The sequence below is a fragment of the Haematobia irritans genome, chromosome 4 (assembly GCF_050003625.1).
Source record: "Haematobia irritans isolate KBUSLIRL chromosome 4, ASM5000362v1, whole genome shotgun sequence".
Classification (NCBI taxonomy): Eukaryota; Metazoa; Arthropoda; class Insecta; order Diptera; family Muscidae; genus Haematobia; species Haematobia irritans.
The window spans coordinates 154,005,816-154,029,599 of record NC_134400.1 but is presented as its reverse complement, the minus strand read 5'-3'; the positions used below and the strand labels follow the sequence as shown (position 1 = coordinate 154,029,599).

The following is a 23,784-nucleotide window of genomic DNA, read 5'->3' as shown; positions in this document are numbered from 1 at the left end:
TTTTAATTGACCTTCAATTAATTTTTTAATTGATTCTATCATTTATGTGATTGAAGACATTTCAATTAAAACAAGTATATACTGCCGTAAGTTCTGCCAGGCCGAAGCTTATGTACCCTCCACCATGGATTGCGTAGAAACTTCTTCTAAACACTGCCATCCACAATCGAATTACTTGGGTTGCGGTAACGCTTACCGATGGTAAGGTATCTTGAAACCTCCTAACACCGTCTTCTAAATTGTAAATAAGTCCATACGTGGTATATATTAAATTAAACAAGTAAATACGGCCGTAAGTTCGGCCAGGCCGAATCTTATGTACCCTCCACCATGGATTGCGTAGGAACTTCTACTAAAGGCTGTCATCCACAATCGAATTACTTGGGTTGCGATAACACTTGCCGATGGCAAGGTATCGTAAAACTTTTTAACACTGTCTTCTAAATTGTAAGTTAGCCCATACGGGGTATATATTAAACAAAAAAGGCCGATTAAATACGTATATAATCTAGTTTGACAAAATTTTCTATAGAAATAAAATTTTGACAAAATTTTCTATAGAAATGAAACCTTGACAAAATTTTCTATAGAAATAAAATTTTGACAAAATTTTCTATAGAAATAAAAATTTGACAAAATTTTCTATAGAAATAAAAACTTGACAAAATTTTCTATGGAAGTAAAATGTTGACAAAATTTTCTATAGCAATACAATTTTGACAAAAATTTCTATAGAAATAAAATGTTGACAAAATTTTGTATAGAAATGAAATTTTGACAAAATTTTGTATAGAAATAAAATGTTGACAAAATTTTCTACAGAAATAAATTTTTTACAAAATTTTCTATAGAAATAAAATTTTGACAAACATTTCTATAGATATAAACTTTTGACAAAACTTTCTATAGAAATGAAATTTTAACAAAACTTTCTATAGTAATAAAATTTGACAAAATTTTCTATGGAAATAAAATTTTGACAAACATTTGTATAGAAATAAACTTTTGACAAAACTTTGTATAGAAATGAAATTTTGACAAAACTTTCTATAGTAATAAAATTTGACAAAATTTTCTATGGAAATAAAGTTTTGGTAGATTATTTTTGGCGATATGGACCAATTTTTGTGTAATAAGTCATCGGCTATATATAACTAAAGACCGATATGGACCAATTTTTACATGGCTGTTAGAGGCCATATATTGACAAAATGTACCAAATTTCAACCGCATCGGATGACTTTTGCTATATATAATTATGGACCGATATGGACCAATTTTTGCATGGTTGTTAGATACCATATACTAAGACCATGTACCAAATTTCAACTGGATCGGATGAATTTCGCTCCTCCAAGAGGCTCCTGAGGTCAAATCTGGGGATCGGTTTATATGGGAGCTATATATAATTATGGACCGATATGGACCAATTTTTGCTTGGTTGTTAGAGACCATATACTAACACCATGTACCAAATTTCAACTGGATCGGATGAATTTTGCTCTTCCAAGAGGCTCCGGAGGTCAAATCTGGGGATCGGTTTATATGGGGGCTATATATAATTATGGACCGATATGGACCAATTTTTGCATGGTTGTTAAAAACCGTATACTAAGACCACGTACTAAATTTCAACCGGATCGGATGAATTTTTCTCTTCCAAGAGGCTCCGGAGGTCAAATCTGGGGATCGGTTTATATGGGGGCTATATATAATTATGGACCGATATGGACCAATTTTTGCATGGTTGTTAAAAACCGTATACTAAGACCACGTACTAAATTTCAACCGGATCGGATGAATTTTGCTCCTCCAAGAGGCTCCGGTGGTCAAATCTGGGGATCGGTTTATATGGGAGCTATATATAATTATGGACCGATATGGACCAATTTTTGCATGGTTGTTAGAGGCCGTATACTAACATCAGGTATCAAATTTCAACCGGATCGGATGAATTTTGTCCATCCAAAAGTCTCCGGAGGTCAAATCTGGGGATCGGTTTATATGGGGGCTATATATAATAATGGACCGATATGGACCAATTTTTGCATGGCTGTTAGAGACCATATATTAACATCAGGTACCAAATTTCAATCGGATCGGATGAATTTTGCCCCTCCAAGAGGCTCCGGAGGTCAAATCTGGGGATCGGTTTATATGGGGGCTATATATAATTATGGACCGATATGGACCAATTTTTGTATGGTTGTTAGATACCGTATACTAAGACCACGTACCAAATTTCAACCGGATTGGACGAATTTTGCTGCTCCGGGAGGCTCCCCAAGCCAAATTTGGGGATCGGTTTATATGGGGGCTATACGTAAACGTGGTCCGATATGGCCCATTTTCAATACCATCCGACCTACATCAATAACAACTACTTGTGCCAAGTATCAAGTCGATAGCTTGTTTCGTTCGGAAGTTAGCGTGATTTCCACAGACGGACGGACAGCCGGACAGACGGACAGACGGCCAGACGGACAGACGGACGGACGGACGGACATGCTTAGATCGACTCAGAATTTCACCACGACCCAGAATATATATACTTTATGGGGTCTTAGAGCAATATTTCGATGTGTTACAAACGGAATGACAAAGTTAATATACCCCCATCCTATGGTGGAGGGTATAAAAAGACCGATTAAATACGTATATAATTCAAAAATTTTCCAAAAAATTTTCTACAGAAAAAAAATTTTGACAAAATTTTTTATAGAAATAAAATGTTTACAAAGTTTACTATAGAAATAAAATTTTGATAAAAATTTTCATAGAAATAAAATTTCGACAAAATTTTCTATAGAAATTAAGTTTGACAAAATTGTCTATAGAAATAAAATTTTGATAAAATTTTCTATATAAATAAAATTTTGACAAAATTTTCTATAGAAATAATGTTTTGACAAAATTTTCTATAGAAATAAAATTTTAACAAAATTTTTTATAGAAATTTTGACAACATTTTCTATAGAAATAAAGTTTTGACAAAATTTTCTATAGAAATAAAATTTTAACAAAATTTTTTATAGAAATTTTGACAAAATTTTCTATAGAAATAAAATTTTGGTAGATTATTTTTGGATCGAGTGGCAAAAATGATTATGAACCGATATGGACAAATTTTTGTGTGATTGGGGATCGGCTATATATAACTATAGACCGATATGGACCAATTTTTGTATGGCTGTTAGCGGCCATATACTAACCCCACGTTCAAAATTTAAACCGGATCGGATGAATTTTGCTCCTCCAAGAGTCTCCGGAGGTCAAATCTAGCGATCGGTTTATATGGGGGCTATATATAATTATGAACCGATGTGGACCAATTTTTGCAGGGTTGTTAGAAACCATATACCAAAACCATGTACCAAATTTCAGCCGGATCGGATGAAATTTGCTTCTCTTTGAGGGTCCGCAAGCCACATCGGGAGATCGGTTTATATGGAGGCTATAGAATTATGAACCGATGTGGACCAATTTTTGCATGGTTGCTAGATACCATTTACCAACACGATGTACCAAATTTCAGCCGGATCGGATGAAATTTGCTTCTATTTGAGGGTCCGCAAAATCTGGGGATAGGTTTATATGGGGGCTATATATAATTATGGACCAATGTGGACCAATTTTTACGTGGTTGTTATATATATATATACTTTATGGGGTCTTAGAGCAATATTTCGATGTGTTACAAACGGAGGGTATAAAATTTAATTGGATCAATTAATTTTGTGATTGAATCAGAAATTTTTTTTTTGTGTGTAGTTGCCGTTTTTCATCCACTTTTGAAACTCGACGATATACTGGCAGTATCACAGTAATGAGCAATGGTATGAGGAATAAACGATTAATTCACATTTAAATGCTGGAGGGATGGAGGTTAGGTTAGGTTAGGTGGCAGCGCGATGTATGAGACTCACTTAGACTATTCAGTCCATTGTGATACCACATTGGTGAACTTCTCTCTTATCACTGAATGCTGCCCGATTTCATGTTAAGCTCAAAGACAAGGGACCTCCTTTCTATAGCCGAGTCCGAACGGCGTTCCACAACCACTTAGAGAAGCTTTGAAACCCTCAGAAATGTCACCAGCATTACACGCAAAAAAATAATTCTTTCCTCCTAAACGAAATTTTAGACAAACAAAGTTCGTTTCTCATTTGCTTTTCGCTGTAAGAAAGTGTATTTGGGAGAAATGTATATACTTTTTTGTGATAAACGTTTATTCTTTTCCAGGATGTAAACACAATTTCATAAAGACAAACTCAAAAAAAAGCATTGTTTTCTTGCTAATTGCATTTTCCCTCACATCTTTCTCACATCCACGAGTTTTTTTTTAGTTCTTAACACCTTTTCCTGTAATACCAACAATGTAGAAGAAATTGTACGATTTTATAAATTTTTAATATTTTTTTTACCTTTCGCCTGGACGGAGAATCGAACCGCGGACCATGCACTTTGTAAGCCAACACACTAACCACTGAGCTATGTACCTGTTATGGTCATCAATAGATAAATATCCATATTAGTTATATTTATATAGCATAGCTTGCGGCGCCCACGAACCGTATAAACAAAATTTATTTAACAGAAACAAACATTTAGTCTGGCACCGTGGAGCAGAGGTTGCTACGTCCGACTTGCATGCCAAGGGTCGTGGGTTCGATCCCACGTTTTCGGTACACGTTTTCCAAACGTTTTTTTTCTTTGCGTGTACTGAGGTGGGATAATCCATCGCTGAAAAACTTTTTTGTGTTCGGTCGAAGCAGGAATCGAACCCACGACCATGTGTATGCAAGGCGGGCATGCTAACCATTGCACTACGGTGGAGGGATGTAACGATTGCCATTTATAGTTTTCTAACCAAATACAAAACAATCACACTACCACGCATGAATTCCATTAACAGTAACTTTATTTGTGAATGCAATAGATGAAAATGCCTTTGAAAATGCTTGTAAACAATAAAACGAATTATAACTTGAACGAATACGTCAGCTGTCAGGCGAACGGTTTAGTAATGGTACCAACCAAAAGTTGGTTGCAATAAATATCAGCCACTCTGTATATTTTAAAGACAAAGGCCAATTTGGCCTTTCCCATTTTTTTGGAATATAGTATAACTAGTTTTTATAGTGAGGGGTTGCCACCAGCATACACGGGATAACCCTACATAACTGAATTTTGAAGTGGCGTCAAATGATGTTTATGCTTCCTTTACTACACTCGCTATTGAAACAAACACCATTTTTAATGTGCTTTTTTTGCCTTTTCTGATTAAATAATTTTTGTTTTCTTGTCTCATTTTAGTCGCAAAAATTCGTTGGTGGTACGCACCCAGTTGAGCGTCAGAGTACATGCGATTATTGGTAAGTAATTAACAGAACCTTCAATATAATACTGGTGGAAAGCAAATAGAAATAATTCGTCACAATAAGCGATAATAACCAATCCAATTATATTTTATTATATTCCGTTGTTTAGATTGTCTTCTTGTTTAGTAGGAAGAATAAATTCAATATAATCAAAAATTGTTATATTGAGTTAAAAATTCTTAAAAAACAAAAATAATAACAAAATTGGTAAATATGAACGTAATCTATGAGAATCTACTGGTATCCAATAACAATAATTTCGATAGCTTCAAATTATTGTGTGATAATAAAGAATTTGTCATTATAAATATGTGTAACATAATGGAGTGTTTTTACCAAAACACTCAAAAAATAGATGTTTACTTGGATCGCAAGAAGGAACACCCTCAAAACACAAATGTCGGAAAATATCGACCACTAGAAGAATACACATTGAATGTGTAAATTCAATAATATTTAGACTTCAACATTTAAACTTTTTGTGGTGTCTCATACCAAAATGAATGCGAGCACATATACCAAGTAAAGTACCATTTGCTCTCATTTAACTCACTCACTGTATTAGGTTGTACACGCAAAGAAAAAAAAAAAAAAACGTTTGGAAAACGTGTATCGAAAACGTTTTTCTTTTGTTAATGTTTTTTTAATTCCTTCGAAATTTTATACTTTTATTACCAAAATATTTGAACCAACAACACAGTCCACTTCGTTTATATCAAGAACTGTTCTTTTCTGACTTTAAATCTTCAATAAGACACATTTTACAGTGCATTGTTAAATCGAATTAGAAACTGACAGTTAATAATCACAACTTACATACGGTAGCCACTGCCGAATGTTATTTTACATATTTTTCAAATGTCATTTTAATTGCTAATTAAGTTGCTAATTTATTAAAGATGAAAGGAAACTTACTTTTACAAATGTCAAAATTCTAAATCGGATTTATTATATTTGTCTTCTAACATAGATCGCAAGATATGCCAATAAAGTACCGATAACAGGTTGGCTGATAAGTCCCCGGTCTAACAAAGAAAAACACATTTTTTGTCAAAATTCGTTTTTATTATTCAACACATCGTTATCGTTATATCGTCTTAGAGTTTCTCCCTGATCCAGAATATATATATATATATATATATATATATATATATATATATATATATATATATATATATATATATATATATATATATATACATATATATATATATATATATATATATATATATATATATATATATATATATATATATATATATATATATATATATATATATATATATATATATATATATATATATATATATATATATATATATATATATATATATATATATATATATATATATATATATATATATATATATATATATATATATATATATATATATATATTCTGGATCAGGGAGAAACTCTAAGACGATATAACGATGTCCGTCTGTCTGTCTGTTGTAATCACGCTAGAGTCTTCAATAATGAAGCAATCGTGCTGAAATTTTGCACAAACTCGTCTTCTGTCTGCAGGCAGGTCAAGTTCGGGCTATATCGGTCCAGGTTTGGATATAGTCCCCATATAAACCGACCTCCCGATTTTGGGTCTTGGGCTTATAGAAATCGTAGTTTTTATCCAATTTGCCTGAAATCTAGAGGTATTTTCTGACCATAAAGAGGTGTGGCAAAAATGGTGAGTATCGGTCCATGTTTTGGTATAGCCCCCATATAGACCGATCTCCCGATTTTACTTCTTGGGCTTATAGAAACCGCAGTTTTTTTTTTTTCAATTTACCTGAAATTGGAAATCTAGAGGTATTGTAGGACCACAAATACGTGTGCCAAAAATTGTGAGTATCGGTCCATGTTTTGCTATGGTCCCCATATAGACCGATCTCCCCATTTTTCTTCTTGGGCTTATAGAAACCGCAGTTTTTATTCAATTTACCTGAAATTGGAAATCTAGAGGTATTGTAGGACCACAAATACGTGTGCCAAAAATTGTGAGTATCGGTCCATGTTTTGGTATGGTCCCCATATAAAACGACCTCCCGATTTGGGGTCTTGGGCTTATAGAAACGGTAGTTTTTATCCAATTTGCCTGAAATTGAAAATCTAGAGGTACTTGAGGACCGTCAAAATGTGTGCCGAAAATGGTGAGTATCGGTCCATATTTTGGTATAGCCCCCATATAGACCGATTTCTCGATTTTACTTCTTGGGCTTCTAGAAGTTTTTATCCTATTTGCCTGAAATTGGAAATCTAGAGGTATTTTCGGATCATAAAGAGGTGTGCCGAAAACGGTGAGTATCGGTCCATATTTTAGTATAGCCCCCATAAGAACGATCTCCCGATTTAACTCCTAGGGTTTCTAGAAACCGTAGTTTTTATCTGATTTGCCTGAAATTTTAAATATTCTGGTATTTTAGGCTCACAAAAACGTGTATCGGATTAAGTTTTTATCGATCCATTTGGTAATGCCTCCATATAGACCGACTTCACTTCTTGAGGGTGTAGAAGGCGCACTGATCATGAAAATTGCTTGAAACTCAATGTAAAATTTCCAGATTTTACTTCTACAGTTTTAAGATTTCAAATCAAGACGTTATTTTATAATTTTCTTGCAAACTTACAAGAGATGTTAATGATTCCTCAAAAACTCAAACAGAAATGGTTCTTATAAATCCAGAATCTGATATAGTCCTCATAGGTGAAATCTTTAAATTTATCTTCGGGAAGTGTCCTCAAGTCCTCAAGCCCTCCTGAAATTTCAAAGGAAACCCTAATATTTGGTTCATGGTGGTGGGTATTTAAGATTCGGCCCGGCCGAACTTAGTGCTGTATATACTTGTTATTTTGTAAAATTTGTTTAAATTTAACGAAAAATATTGTAGGGAAAATTGTTTGGGAATGTGTGGGAAAGTAGGGAACTTTTTTGTCCTTGTAGGGTAAGCCGAACATTTTGCCTGGCAACACTGACTATGAGCCACAGTCAGATTGAGACAAAGCACCCATTAATTTTCTTAAATATGCAACTACGGTTTATCTCCCAGACCAATATCAATGTTACCCCACAAATGCTTATGATTACTAATTCAGTAAGGGTGGTTTAGGGTATGATATAGTCGACCCTGCCCGACTTTCTACTTTACTTACTCGTTTTTATCAGGACTTCTTACGAACGAACAATTTTGCCCGAAGAGATATTAGTAAAAATAAATCAGTTGATGTATTGTGTTTGAAAGATAAGTGTTTTGCGGACGATTCAATTCATTTTGTGTTCTCTTGTTTTGTGTATTGTTGAATTTAATTCAAGGTAAGAATGACTCTTGCTACCAGCAACGTGGACCGAGCCCATCTAGTATAATTATAAAAAAATGAAGACTGCTACTAATGTGTTTTCATTACATAATTTTTAAAGGAAATATATTACCGCTACACCCAAAAAAAAGTGACCTCTTCTTTAAGTTAAAATGAACTTATTTTGAAGAAAATTGAACTTCGTATAGCGCCAAAGACATTTTTATTTGTTTGAACGATATGATTTTCGTAGAAATTAGGTAGAATGCATTACATACATTAGTTAACATCTTCCTATATTTATGTACCACTATACTACAGAATGAAAAAATTTAACTGAATTGAATTCATATATGGAATGATTTTATTGAACATTTTTCATTCATTTGGATAAATCTTACATATTTCTGGTAAACCTTTTACTTCAAAATTAGAACTGCATATCTTCGTTTTTAAATAGAATTTTATTTATTTATATAGGCAATTTTTTCTTCAATAAAAGACATGTTTTATTAATATATTAAATATATTTATTTAGAATCAACAGCATCGACTGGCCTTGAAATATTAAAACACATTTTTTTTTCTTCTTCTAGTACCTTTCACTTTGAATAAGTTGCTGCTAGCAATTTTGTCCACCTTTTACAATTTTAATACCTACAAATATAAACAAAAAATCTTAAACCAATTTTTTCACAAAAGGGTAGCGTCACTTAATATTAGCTGATAATCGAAGATTCCAAAATGAAGTCGAATGAAGGGGTTGTTATTCTGCTGGTGTTTTCTTGTTTTTGTAAACCAATTTTCAAAAAACGAAAAGTTTTCTCACTAATTTAAAATAACAAATATTTTATATATTTTATTTGTTTTTTTATTATATTATATTATATTTATTTTTTAACAATCTCTCCGTATACCATAACAACGCGATTCCAACTAAAAAACAACCCACGCGCAAACATATCGATGACAGGTATCGATTACAGGTAGATAAAAGAAATGTAGGAAATTTTCCTATATTCTAATAAGTGTGTTTCCTTAAGTTTTGAAAGGATTGAATACTTCATAGTAGGAATATAAATAAATAAAATAAATAAATAAATTTATCATTTTATAAGAAACTTTACTGAATTTGAAGAATCTTGGTTTTAGTTCGCTTTTTGTTTATTTTTACGAATGCTTTGTGATCAGTGAATAAAATTTTCTTGTTCAGTAGTAAATTCTTATACCCAGCGAAGAAAACAGTATTAGTAAAATTACATGCCTTATTCTAGTTAATGAACTAATCCTAACTGCTTTCAGTTTAGGATTTTTTTACTGAAACAAGTAAATTTTATTATTTGACACAAAAATTTAACTGAATTGAAATAAAATGGCTAAACTAAATTGATGAACATTTTTTCCTTTAATTTCGAAGACGCTTTTTTCTGGGTGTATCTGGTAGTAATTTAGCGCTACAATGGTTCCAATATTCGAAAGTATTATCTGCATTCTTTAGCGTATTAACGTTGTAATGATTTCATCATGTAAATGTACTGCTTCTGAAAGCGCTGAATTTCATACAAAGGAGAAGCGCATTTAATTGGGACATTTCCTTATAAATTCATCAGTGAATTCCTGGCAGAGGTAAGCGCTGATTGACTTTGACTTCCTTTACAAAGCTGCTGAAAATTCAGCATGTTTTTTGTTGGGGAGCGTCTTCTATTCTCTCAAGAATTTAAATCGGTTGTATATGGTGATCACATAAATCTCTGACCAATATAAAGCAATCATGACATATATCTTTATGAACTTAACACACCTCTACACTTCCAATTTCGGAATAATTGGCTACAAAAATTGCATTGCCTACACGCAAAGAAAAAAAACGTTTGGAAAACCTGTACCGAAAACGTTTTTCTTTTGTTAGAGTTTTTTGAATTGCTTCGAAAATTTTAAACTTCCGAACATATCTGGAATATATGTAAAAAAAACAAAAAAAAAAAAACTTTGGTCGAAGCAGGGATCGAACCCACGACCCTTGGCATGCAAGTCAGACGTAGCAACCACTGCTCCACGGTGCCAAACTAACTATTTGTTTCTGTTAAATAAACTTTGTTTATTCGGCTCGTGGGCGCCGCAAGCTATGCTATATAAATATAACTTATATGGATAATTATCTATTGATGACCATAACAGGTACATAGCTCAGTGGTTAGTGTGTTGGCTCACAAAGTGCATGGTCCGCGGTTCGATTCTCCGTCCAGGCGAAAGGTAAAAAAAAATTTAAAATTTATAAAATCGTATAATTTCTTCTACATTGTTTGTATTACAGAAAAAGGTGCTAAGAAAAACTTCGTGCAAGTGAGAAAGATGTGAAGGAAAATGCAATTATCAAAATAAAAAAAATTTTTTTGAGTTAGTCTTTATGAAATTGTTTTTACATCCTGGAAAAGAATAAACGTTTATCACAAAAAGTATATACTTTTGTTCCAAATACACTTCCTTTCAACGAAAAGCAAGTGAGAAACGAACTTTGTTTGTCTAAAATTTCGTTTGGGAGGAAAGAATTATTTTTTTGCGTGTAAATGCCCAAGAATTCAAAACCGGATATCAGTCTCCATGGAGCTTTTCGAAAACATATAAACCAAATTCTGTATGCGTCTTTGTGAATCTAAAATACGTCAAAGTATCAAGCAAGTCGGATAAAAATTAAGTTATTTAAAAGCCCAAAAAAACCAAATCGCACACAGATCTTGCAACTCGCCAACCGATTTAGAAATCGAATGATCATTGGCATTATTATTTAACCCTCTAATGCCCAATCCCGCCTTTAGGCGGTCTTCGTTAAGTTAGGGAGCTTTTAGTAAAACACACTTTAAGACAACAAAAAAGGGTAAAATAAAAAGAAAACTTAGTTAAAAATATTCAAGAGGCTTTGCAGCATATACTGAATTTTACCGTATAAATTTGTCTTGTTTAGTTTTCTTGCTTTTGTGTCGTTAAAATTGAACATTTAATTAGGTGGCAAAAATTGGGGCATTAGAGGGTTAAGCTTCATGAAAATGTAGTTATTTTGAAAATCACATAGAGATAAATTAAACCCCCCCCTATAAGGTAGGCAATCTAATCATTTCTGACGCATTTACATCCAATGAAATCATTTCGCTCTCTTTCTAATTTATCGCATTCGTTTGTCTGTGCATTTGGCAAAAAGACCTCTGATATTTGCCAGTTAAACAAATTAATCACTAACAAAATAAATGAGTTTTGTTTAGAATTTGAATTTATGATATCATAACCAAATGAGCTGGGTGATGAGATACCCGAAATAAAATCAAAGTAAACAAGTTAGCAAAGTAAAAAATCGACACAGACCAAAGGGTAAGAAGAGCCTAAAATCGGAGGGAACTGCCTATATTATACGCTAAACCATTCTGTAGATCTACATTTTCAATAACAACTGAGGTCCTTCAAATTTGTGGGAGCTATATATAAGGATTTTATATACTATAGGTACACTGAAAAAAAATATTGTTGTGAGACCAAAGATTACATATCCTTAAAATATGCGAATTTCTCTTATATACTTTTCCTTGGCCAAAAGTCGATAAACTTTTCAATGAAGTCGTTTTGTCCTTATAGTTCAGTGATTCGACTTAAAATTGGGTATCCTAACATGAAAGAAAATGTTGTTGGACTAAGGTCATCTTGGCTTAAATAAATTTTGAAAAAATTCTTTAAAATTAATGAAATCGTCTTTAAGTTTAGTCACGTTTTGTATCTTAACTACAAAGCAAAAAAAGCGTTCCATAGTAGAAGATGTTTTTCAATACTTTATTTTAAAGGCATTTTTACTTGATATATAACAGGTTGGCTGATAAGTCCCCGGTCCGACACATAGATGGCGTCGCTAGTATTAAATCCATATTATTTTTATATAGTACCAACCTTCAAATGATTCGTGTCAAAATTTGACGTCTGTAAGTCAATTAGTTTGTGAGATAGAGCGTCTTTTGTGAATCAACTTTTGTTATTGTGAAAAAAATGGAAAAAAGGAATTTCGTGTTTTGATAAAATTCTGTTTTCTGAAGGGAAAAAATACTTGGCTTGATAATGAGTTTCCGGACTCTGCCCTAGGGAAACCAACAATAATTGATTGGTATGCAAAATTCAAGCGTGGTGAAATGAGCACGGAGGACGGTGAACGCAGTAGACGCCCGCAAGAGATGGTTACCGACGAAAACATCAAAAAAAGATATCAAAGGAACGTGTTGGTCATATCATTCATCAATATTTGGATATGCGGAAGCTCTGTGCAAAATGGGTGCCGCACGAGCTCACATTTGACCAAAAACAAACGTGTTGATGATTCTGAGCGGTGTTTGCAGCTATTAACTCGTAATACACCCGAGTTTTTCCGTCGATATGTGACAATGGATGAAACATGGCTCCATCACTACACTCCTGAGTCCAATCGACAGTCGGCTGAGTGGACCGTCTCCGAAGCGTGCACGCAGAGAAGAAACATGATTGCCACAATCATATTCGAAGAGCAAAATAATATGATAGCAGCTATTTTTGCGGCGACCATGTAACATTTTAACCTGCAACCATGTTGGCTAAGTGAACATGGTTCTAAGAAAAATATAATTGTCCTCATCTAAAATGTTATTATATTGATAAAAAGAATTTTGTTTGAATGAAAAGACTATGGTCACGATCTAAAATGTTATGTTATTCGTCAAAAATGTTTTTCTTCTAGTTAAAAGAACATGGTCACAACCTAAAATGTTTTGATTTTTTATTTATTTGTTTTTATTTATTTATAAACTAATTCATTGTTTATTTGTATTTATAATGTCGTGCAAGCAAACTTCACATATTTTTACACACTCTAGTTTGGTTCAATTTCAACAATAAGTAATCATTCCATATTTACTTCGTGACCATCAAATGTACAAACGCAGACATCATGTAACTGCAAATAAAAATAAATTATACCATATATCAAAATGCAGAACAAAAACCAGGTATATTTTTTTCAATTACACTTTCCTTGTTTGTATTCACATAAAACCACGTGCCATTTCTGAATAAATAAATTAACACAAAACACAATAATTCCGTATTCTCCGTCCATTCCAAGAAACAATCAACACACGACTGACGCGCAAAATGAAAATCGTGTGTACCTGCTCAATGTTTTTATAAAATTCTTGTCGCTGCAAAAAAATTAAAAAATTAAATGGTCACGAAAACAATGTACATGGTCTTTATGGCCATGTAATGGTTGTAGACATGTCTATACGTAAACTATAAAAATATTTTTTTCTCTGCAAAAAAGTAAAAAAAATTGAATGGTCAGATACATGATTTTCCTGACCATATAATGGTCTCAAATTCTATCATTTAAATAATAGAACATGTTTGCGGCATTTGAGAACCATTTAAATGCTTATTGCCAACATATATTTTTCTCCGCTCGAAAATTATTTTTACAAAGACAAAATACATGGTTTTCGCGACAATTACATACTCTATATAAGCATTAAATGGATGCGGCAACCATGTCCAAACATGTTTTTTCTGTGCGTGTGGAAAGACTCAAAAGTCCGTTGGCAAAGTAATGGCCTCTGTTTTTTGGGATGCGCATGGAATAATTTTTATCGATTATCTTGAGAAGGGAAAAACCATCAACAGTGACTATTATATGGCGTTATTTGAGCGATTGAAGGTCGAAATCACGGCAAAACGACCCCATATGAAGAAGAAAAAAGTGTTGTTCCACCAAGACAACGCACCGTGCCACAAGTCATTGAGAACGATGGCAAAAATTCATGAATTGGGCTTCGAATTGCTTCCCCACCCACCGTATTCTCCAGATCTGGCCCCCAGCGACTTTTTCTTGTTCTCAGCAATGAAGAGGTGATCGCCGAAACTGAGGCCTATTTTGAGGCAAAACCGAAGGAGTACTACCAAAATGGTATCAAAAAATTGGAAGGTCGTTATAATCGTTGTATCGCTTTTGAAGGGAACTATGTTGAATAATAAAAACGAATTTTGACAAAAAAAAAAACTGTTTTCTTTGCTAGACCGGGGACTTATCAGCCAACCTGTTATAGGGAATTTCCCCTACTTGTAGCAACACTGGCTATTGCACCTACGGAGTTAGTATGCCACTAATATTGAGCCCATTATTAAAAAAGAGAAAAACGTTAAATTAGTGTGGGTAATAAATACAAATGTAAAAATCGAGCAATATTCTTATGTAAGAGCTACATGAAATGTAAGAGCTACGGCTAGTACATCAAAATGTGAAATTTGAGTAACATTGGTTAATAAATAAGAGTACTATGGCCAAATTTGGGAAAATCGAGCGATACATATATATGGAAGCTATATCTAAATCTGAACCAATTTGCATAATATTTTGCGGGTTTGATTAATACCACAAAAGGTTACCTTATGCAATATTTGAGTAAGATCAGTTAAGAAATGAGACCTGTATGGTCAAACATAAGGTTATTAGGGGCGAATTTTTCAAAACCGGGTGATACACATATATTGGAGCTATATCTATATCTGAACCGCTTTCGAAGAACTTTTGCACATACCGTTAGTACTATAGAGTACTGGATCTAGCCAACTTTGAGTAAGATCGCTTAATAAATAAGGGTTCTATGGCCAAATTTGGGAAAATCGGGCCGATTTCGATGAAATTTTGCACATACAGTTAGTGCTATAGAAGATTACATTTGGCCAACTTTGAGTACTATGGGTTGATAAATAAGGGTTTTAAAGCCAAATTTAGAAAAATCGGGCGGTACATATATATATGGGAGCTAAAGCTAAATCTGAACCGATTTCGATGCTTTTTGCACATATAGTTAGTGCTATAGAAGATTACATTTAGCCAAGTTTGAGTAAGATCGGTTGATAAATAAGGGTTTTGTGGCCAAATTTGGGAAAATCGGGCGATACATATATATGAAAGTTATATGTAAATCTGAACCGATTTGGATGAAATTTTGCAGACTTAAAGTAAGATCGGTTGATAAATAAGGGTTTTATGGCCAAATTTAGAAAAATCGGGCGGTACATATATATGGGAGCTATAACTAAATCTGAACCGTTTTCGATGATTTTTTGCACATATAGTTAGTGCTATAGAAGATTATATTTAGCCAACTTTGAGTAAGATCGGTTGATAAATAAAGGTTTTGTGGCCAAATTTGGGAAAATCGGGCGATACATATATATATGATAGCTATATGTAAATCTGAACGCATTTGGATGAAATTTTGCAGACTTGAAGGGCGATAGAAAATATTACCTTTTGCCAAATTTCGTGACGATCCGTTTCAAAAAAAGCGCAACGTGACCCCATTTGTCGAAATCGGGCGATACATATATGTGGGAGCTATATCTAAATTTGATCCGATTTCTTCCAAATTCAATAGCGTTCGTCCTTGTGCCCAAAAAACTCCCTGTACCAAATTTCATTAAAATCGGTTAATAATTGCGACCGGAATCCTGTGAACAACAAATACATGGACAGACGGACGGACGGACGGACACCAAGCGCTAGATCGACTCAGGAGGTGATTCTGAGTCGATCGGTATATATTTTATGCGGTCTAAAACCAATATTTCGGGTAGGCACATTTTTTTTGGCAGATCAAAGTTATTATACCCTGACCACTATGTGGTTAAAGGTATAAAAACATAAAATGCCCTTGCTTACAGAAGTGCAGCTTGGTAAGCGAAGGAGGAAGCACCCGTTTACTCTAGTGCAACGGAATTGCATACTTTAACACTTCCATACTTTAACAAATTTTTAAAAAATTTTGCGTCGCCCCCTAAGAAATGTGATGATGATAAATATGAATTGGGTCACCTAATGACCCCAACATCGTATAAGGGTTAAGAAAGTTGCCAACTAAAGGTATGTTTCTGTTAAATAAAGTTTCTTTTTATCGGCTCGTGGGCGCCCAAAACTATGCTCTAACATATGGGTATACCGTTTGGCTGTAAGCGTTGATGGCTATAGCGATAATTGTCTGTTGATGATAGTGCAGCCCAGTGGACAGTGTGTTGGGTTACAAACTGTATGGTCCGCGCTTCGATTCCGCGGCGTAAGGACAAATTAAAAACAAAAATTGAAATCGAACAATTTCTTCTACATTGTGTGTATTACACAAAAATATATTTTGAACTACACAAACCCCGTGGAAGAAGCAATTAGTCTGAAAATTAAAACAAAAATAAATTTGAGAAACATACTTTGCCTCCGTTGGTGAAGCTGCTCTTTTAGTTTAGTCAACGAATGGTTTTAAGCAGAAATCAAAATAATAATAATGATAGAGGATAAAACGAAGCAAATGAAGAAGAGAGGAAGCACGCTCAAATTAAACCCGGGCAACTGCACTCAAATCGATGATTTGACTATGACAAAGAAGAAGTTATATGTTTATTTAGGCAAAATCGACTATCAAAACCTTTTTTTGGGATGTTCAAATGTACTTCACTTTGGGTTTAGTGAATTATCCGAATTTATTTGATAATTGGTCCAATGGTTGGTTCAATGCAAGGAGAACCTGTGGATTACTCTGTTGGTTAAGCTACTCTTGTAGTTCAGTCAACGCATGGTTTTAAGCCCAAATAAAAACAATAATAATGATTGAAGATTAAACCAATAATAACAACAACGAAACAAATTCAATTTTTGTTTTGAGTTAGTTTATATGAAATTGTTTTTACATCATGTTTATCACAAAAATTATTTTCTCTTCTTCCAAACAAATTTACAGCGAAAAGCATACGGAAATCGATATTTCTTGTTTGGGAGGAAAGAATTACTTTTTGTGTATAAGCTTTTACTACGAGTTGAGAAAACATAATTTTCATCCTTTGACTAAGTGTATCCATGGCAAGATACTTGTTGTTTTTTTTTCTAAGACAAATACTTATCAGACCACCCTTTTATTATCACATTTCACAGAACGATTTCACAATTCATTAAATCTTTGTTTTCGATATCCTCATTTTTATTTCAGAAAAACTTTTGTCCGCCGAAGGTAGTGATCTGCGACGTGCCTTGTTTTCCTTAAAACAAGTATTCCAAGAGGATAAAGATCTTGTGCATGCCTTTGTGGCATTAGGTGGACTCAACTGTTTGGTGCGTGTCGGTAATGGAGCCGATCAAAACTATCAAAATTATATATTGCGTGCATTGGGCCAGGTAAGTTAAATGATCTCTTACTTCCCTCTCCTCCCTCCCCACATTAACTTAAAACAAACGATGTCAAAAAGATGAACTAAGGAAAAATAGCAAAACCAAAAAACCAATGGTCAAAGGCCTTATTCTAAAATTCCATAGACAAATGAATTGCATGCAATGAAGATGAGCTAGGTTTGCGTGTTTGTAGAATTTTTTCTAAAAAAAAAAGAAACAAAAATAAATTAAATAACCAAAACAGAATTTATTAATAAATATGCAGACAGTGTGGATCCAGTCTTGTGCTTTATTTAAATCAGAACACATCTTGAATTTCTTGCACTTAAGTGTTGTGTGAATTACATCTATCATAATAATTAATTAGAAAATAAATGTTACGTGAAAAGTTATACTTGAAAATAGCCATCTATAGAGGTACTGTTTGGCTGTCAGGTCAGAAGAGATGTAATATAGTCCGTTAGGGATTTTGAACTTTCGTCGAGACATCGAAAGGTTATGTGGATATATAAAATTGTGCCAAAAATCAAAAGAAAAATTCCCCGGGAATTAATGTATGAATAAATAAAGGAAGATAAAGAAGACAAAACAAATTGCTAGGATTAGACATTTAAGCTTCCACATCCAGTTCAAGGAAGCGAGTTGCCTCTGCTGCATGAGTCCAGAGTGAAGTACGTTTCAGGTTTGTGGGTTTCACAGGACACGCCAAGAGATGCCTCGTGAAGTGAGACGAATGTCCACAATTCGCCAAATCTTAGTTGGGATATCACCGGCCTGGGCTCTCCAGGCAGCCGTCTCTCGTGGTGGTCTCTGCACAGATAGGAAAATATTGACCTCTGAACTGCTGCGGTGTACACGGCTCGAATTCCGCCTTATTCCCGCATCGCTGCCATCCCCGATTAATTGTAACTTGGCCTTTTTTGAAGTCGAACCGGTTGGTCTTGGCTCGTTCAGATAGTGCTCTCCCGGATGTAGCATGGTTTGGGTGTTTTGCCCTCTGCACTTTATCAGGTGCTGGTGGGTGAGGAGGTCGCAGTGTGGCCACACCGAGAGCATTTTGGACTCATGCTGTTCTGGTGTTGTGGAGTGACCACCATTTGCAATCCGCAGAGCGGTATTCTGCACCGTTTGATGGTTTTTCCACTGGGTCTCGCTTATACGTATAATCCATGGGGTTGCTCTGGCCACGAATCTGGATAGCAAGCCCCTGGTTCACTTATTTGGTCCACAATGTGAAAATGGCTGCCGTCGATATAGCGGCTGAAAGTTTCAAATTCGTGATGACAAAGAAATGTCTACATGTAGGGAGGACGTCATTAATAATCACCTCAAGAATGTAACTATAGAACAGTCGTCCGCATAGGTTATCAGATGAACACAGAGGATTTCCTGGCACGTAATACTTAAAATGGGGTGGTGACAGAACTTGAGGTACGCCTTGCGTGTTCCTCCGGGGCGAATAAGTTTTTCCTCTAAATTCAATAGAAGTACGTCTACTCTAATACACGTCCTATCCCAAATTCCGATGCCCATTACATCCTTTATGCCATCCTGGGCAGAGTCTGCCGGCCAATCTGCTCAGAAATCTTCTCCTTTGTGCCGGTGATATTGAAAGGCATCCTTTTTCCTTCCTGGGCAGAGTCTGCCGGCCAATCTGCTCAGAAACTTTCTCCTTGATGCTGGTGATATTAAAAGCCATGCAGGGCCAGTCCCAACTATCTATGTGTAGGGAATGTCACAAAAGGGTACAATTGCGTTGTTTGTGACTCAAGAAAGTTAGAGAATGCACTTTGGATGCAAGTGTCCTACCTGTGTGCACCCGCCCCGCGTGTCACCCCCGCCTGTAATCAGAACAGCGAGACCCTCTCATATTGTGGCTGCAAATTGCATATCACCCAGCATTACTTATCCTACCTGTCCGTAAACAAAAGTATATCTGGTCCAGAGTTATAACGGGATTGCAGTAGGAAATTCACAAAGGCAGCTGAACCGATGTGCTGCTCCGTCTGCAAGACCTCAATACACCTGAGATGCTTAGACTTCAGGAACTCGGACCATATACCCTTGATTTTATTGGAACCTGATGTCGGAAAACCCAACAATCTCTCATCCACTAGCAATAGCAATAACACGACGACATTAGTTGCACTTCCTTTGCCAGTACATTCTACAGCATAGCCAAGTGGGCAGGATGCGACAACCTCTGCCACTGATAGAAACCAGTTGAGTGGCCTCAGGGTTCCCCAGTGAAGTTGTATTGGGTTGACAAAGAAAATGACTGATATAACAGGACTCACGGAGTGCCTGTCGCGATCCAGGAGACTAAACTCTCCAATGGGAATGGTAGAGAGAAATACCTTCATTAGCCCCAATTCTGGGAGATACAGACCAATGCCACAGACCCCCATGACTGCAAAGGTTAACTGTAACGGTGGGGGATGCTGACATATAAGTGTCAGCCCGAGAACAGATGTTCCTGCAAAAAGTTTACCTTAAGGATTTTCGTATTGATTTCGAGCCGAAGATGCGGCTTTTTATACCCACCACCATAGAATGGTGACGGGGGTATAATAAGTTTGTCATTCCGTTTGTAACACATCGAAATATCGATTTCCGACTATAAAAAGTATATATATTCTTGATCAGGGAGAAATTCTTCGGTCCAAGTTTTTATATAGTCCCCATAGGTTAGGTTAGGTTATGTGGCAGTCCGATGTATCAGGCTCACTTAGACTATTCAGTCCATTGTGATACCACAGTGGTGAACTTCTCTCTTATCACTGAGTGCTGCCCGATTCCATGTTAAGCTCAATGACAAGGGACCTCCTTTTTATAGCCGAGTCCGAACGGCGTTCCACATTCCAGTGAAACCACTTAGAGAAGCTTTGAAACCCTCAGAAATGTCACCAGCATTACTGAGGTGGGATAATCCACCGCTGAAAAACTTTTTGGTGTTCGGTCGTAGCAGGAATCGAACCCACGACCTTGTGTATGCAAGGCGGGCATGCTAACCATTGCACCACGGTGGCTCCCATAGTCCCCATATAAACCGACCTCCCGATTTGGGGTTTTCGGCTTATAAAAACTGTAGTTTTTATCCAATTTGCCTGAAAATGGAAATCTAGAGGTATCTTAGGACCATCAAAAAGTGTACCGAAAATGGTACCTCTCGGTCCATGTTTTGGTATAGCCCCCATATGGACCGATTTCCCGATTTTGCTTCTTGGGCGTCTAGAAAGTGTATTTTCTCTCCGATTTACCTGAAATTGAAATCTAGAGGTACTCTATGACCATTAAGACGTGTGCCGAAAATGGTTAGTACCGGTCCATGTTTTTATATAGCCACCATATAAACCGATCTCCCGATTTTATTTCTTGGTCTTCTAGAATCCGTAATTTCTACCCAATTTGCCTCAAATCGGAAATCTAGAGGTATTCTAGGACCTTAAATAGGTGTGCCGAAAATGGTGAGTATCGGTCCATGTTTTGATATAGACCGATCTCCCGATTTTACTTCTTGGGCTTCTAGAATCCGTAGTTTTTATCCAACTTGCCAGAAGTTTGAAATCTAGGGGTATTCTAGGACCATAAAGACGTGTGTCGAAAATGGTGAGTACCGGTCAATGTTTTGATATAGCCCCCATATAGACCGATCTCCCGATTTTACTTCTTGGGCTTCTAGAATCCGTAGTTTTTACCCAATTTGCCTGAAATTGCAAATCTAGAGGTATTCTATGAAAATAAAGAGATGTGCAGAAAATGGCGATTATCGGACCATGTTTTGATATAGTCCCCATATAGACCGATCTCCCGATTTTACTTCTTGGGCTTCTAGAATCCGTAGTTTTTATCCAATTTGTCTGAAATTGGAAATCTAGAGGTATTCTAGGACCATAAAGTGGTGTGCCGAATATATTGAGTATAGGTACAGTTTTTAATATAGCCCTCTATAAACCGGCCCTCCGATTTGGGGTCTAGATTCTAGAACTACAATTAAATGTGCTGAATACTGTGTGTGTCTTTCCATGTTTTGGTATAGCCCCCATTACACCGAACTCCCGATTTAACTCCTAGGGTTTCTATAAATTGTAGTTTTTATCCGATTTGCCACAAATTGAAAATATACTGGCATTATACTCATAACAAAGTGTATATGATTTAGTTTTATCGGTCCATTTGGTAAGGCCTCCATATAGACTGATTTCACTTATTGAGGGTATCGAAGGCGCAGTTATCATGAAAATTGCTTGAAACTGAATGCAAAATTTCCATATTTTACTTTTCGTAGTCATTTAAATAATTGAGATGAACATCCACAGATTATAGATTTCAAATCATGGCGTTATTTCATCATTTTCTTGTACACTTACAAGAGATGTTTATGATTCCTCTAAAACTCAAATGAAACATGGTTTTTATAAATTCAGAATCTGATCTAGTCTTCATAGGTAAAATCTTTACATTTATCTGTCGGAAGCGTACTGGTTGAATTGATCTGTTTGGGAAAGTATATGTCATCAAACCCCCCTGAAATTTTCAAAGGAAACTATTATAGTTGATTCATGGTGGTGGGTATTTAAGATTCGGTCCGGCTGAACTTACTACTGTATATACTTGTTTAAAATAAAGACATTTTTAGCGACCTATCTGGCTTTAAAGCTAGGATGAATAAAATTAAAATTAGGATATAGATTTCATTTATCGAATTTTCATTATCTTTTCGCGATATATTAATAAAGCTATTCACGCACAAACAAATGCCAATTTAAAAATCCACATTATAACTGATACTTCAAAGAATTTTTTTCATTTCAAAAAAGAAAAAAAAAATTAACCAAAGATGTTAAATCCTTAAAATAAGTCTTAGCCTATATTTGAAGTTTTTTTATCTTAAATCTAAAGTTTCAATATTTCAGTTAAATGAAGGACAATTTCTTTAAATCAAAAATGTTTTTCTTTACTTTAAGGAACGTTTGCCTTAGATCAACGACAAGCAACTTTAACGGAGAGACGCAAATTGACAAAATTTGTATCCTAAGTTTAATGAAAAAAAAATTTTGAAGCCAAGATTATAAACTTTATTTTAATTAAAATTTCATTATATATTAAAGAAATTTGTCCTTAATATTTTTGAAATTTCGCATCGTAAAATTTAGGTTGCGTAATCTTTAATATCAGTAAATAGTTTCTTTTCAGTGTAGTATAGTGTGAATTGCGTGTCTTAAAATTTAGGTTATATAATTTTTTATATTAGGACAATATTTTTTCAGTATACTAATACACATCATATTTATCTACAAATGTGAAGATCTAAGATGTAAGTTATGAAAAAATCTTCCTCGTTTAGCCAATTATAACAAATGATGTCTTCGATAAAAATATTAGATACCTTAATTTAATTGATGTTATTTGCATAATCTTAAGTAGTCTGTTTTGCTTGTTTTTTTCTTGGCTCATACAGTTTTAATCTCATCTAATAAAAAAAATTGTGTATTTTTTGCTTGTTTTCCTTCACAGGTTATGCTGTATGTCGATGGCATGAATGGCGTTATGAAACACGAGCCTACAATGCAGTGGCTATATTCATTAATCGCATCCAATTATCGTTCGGTGGTTAAGACTGCACTGAAGCTGTTGCTGGTATTTGTCGAATATGCCGAATCGAATTGCCATGTGCTGGTCAGTGCCATACATTCGGTGGATAAGCAGCAAGGTACACTGCCATGGTCAAATATTATGAGGTGTGTAAAAAATATATATATTTAAGCAAGCAAAACGTAGAAAAAAAATATTTCAAAAACTGTGAATAAACTCTGACTCATAGATGTAGCACACAGGAAATATATTTATAGCACTAAAGAGTGATACGGTCAAAATTTGGTCAAGGGAAAA

At 34.8% G+C, this 23,784-nt stretch overlaps 1 protein-coding gene across 6 annotated transcripts in view; it reads left to right on the top strand.

Moving 5' to 3' along the window:
• Fhos (Formin homology 2 domain containing) overlaps nucleotides 1–23,784 on the top strand; it is a 420,893-nt gene that overhangs the window by 302,831 nt on the left and 94,278 nt on the right. For all 6 annotated transcript variants that reach the window (XR_012721172.1, XM_075303339.1, XM_075303338.1 and 3 more), the window contains 3 exons: nucleotides 5,317–5,375; nucleotides 17,714–17,898; nucleotides 23,410–23,633. Coding sequence is in view for 5 of the 6 variants with exons in the window: in XM_075303339.1 (XP_075159454.1) it covers nucleotides 5,317–5,375; nucleotides 17,714–17,898; nucleotides 23,410–23,633 (468 nt within the window). In the remaining variant the exon portion in view is untranslated. The remainder of the gene's footprint in view (nucleotides 1–5,316; nucleotides 5,376–17,713; nucleotides 17,899–23,409; nucleotides 23,634–23,784) is intronic.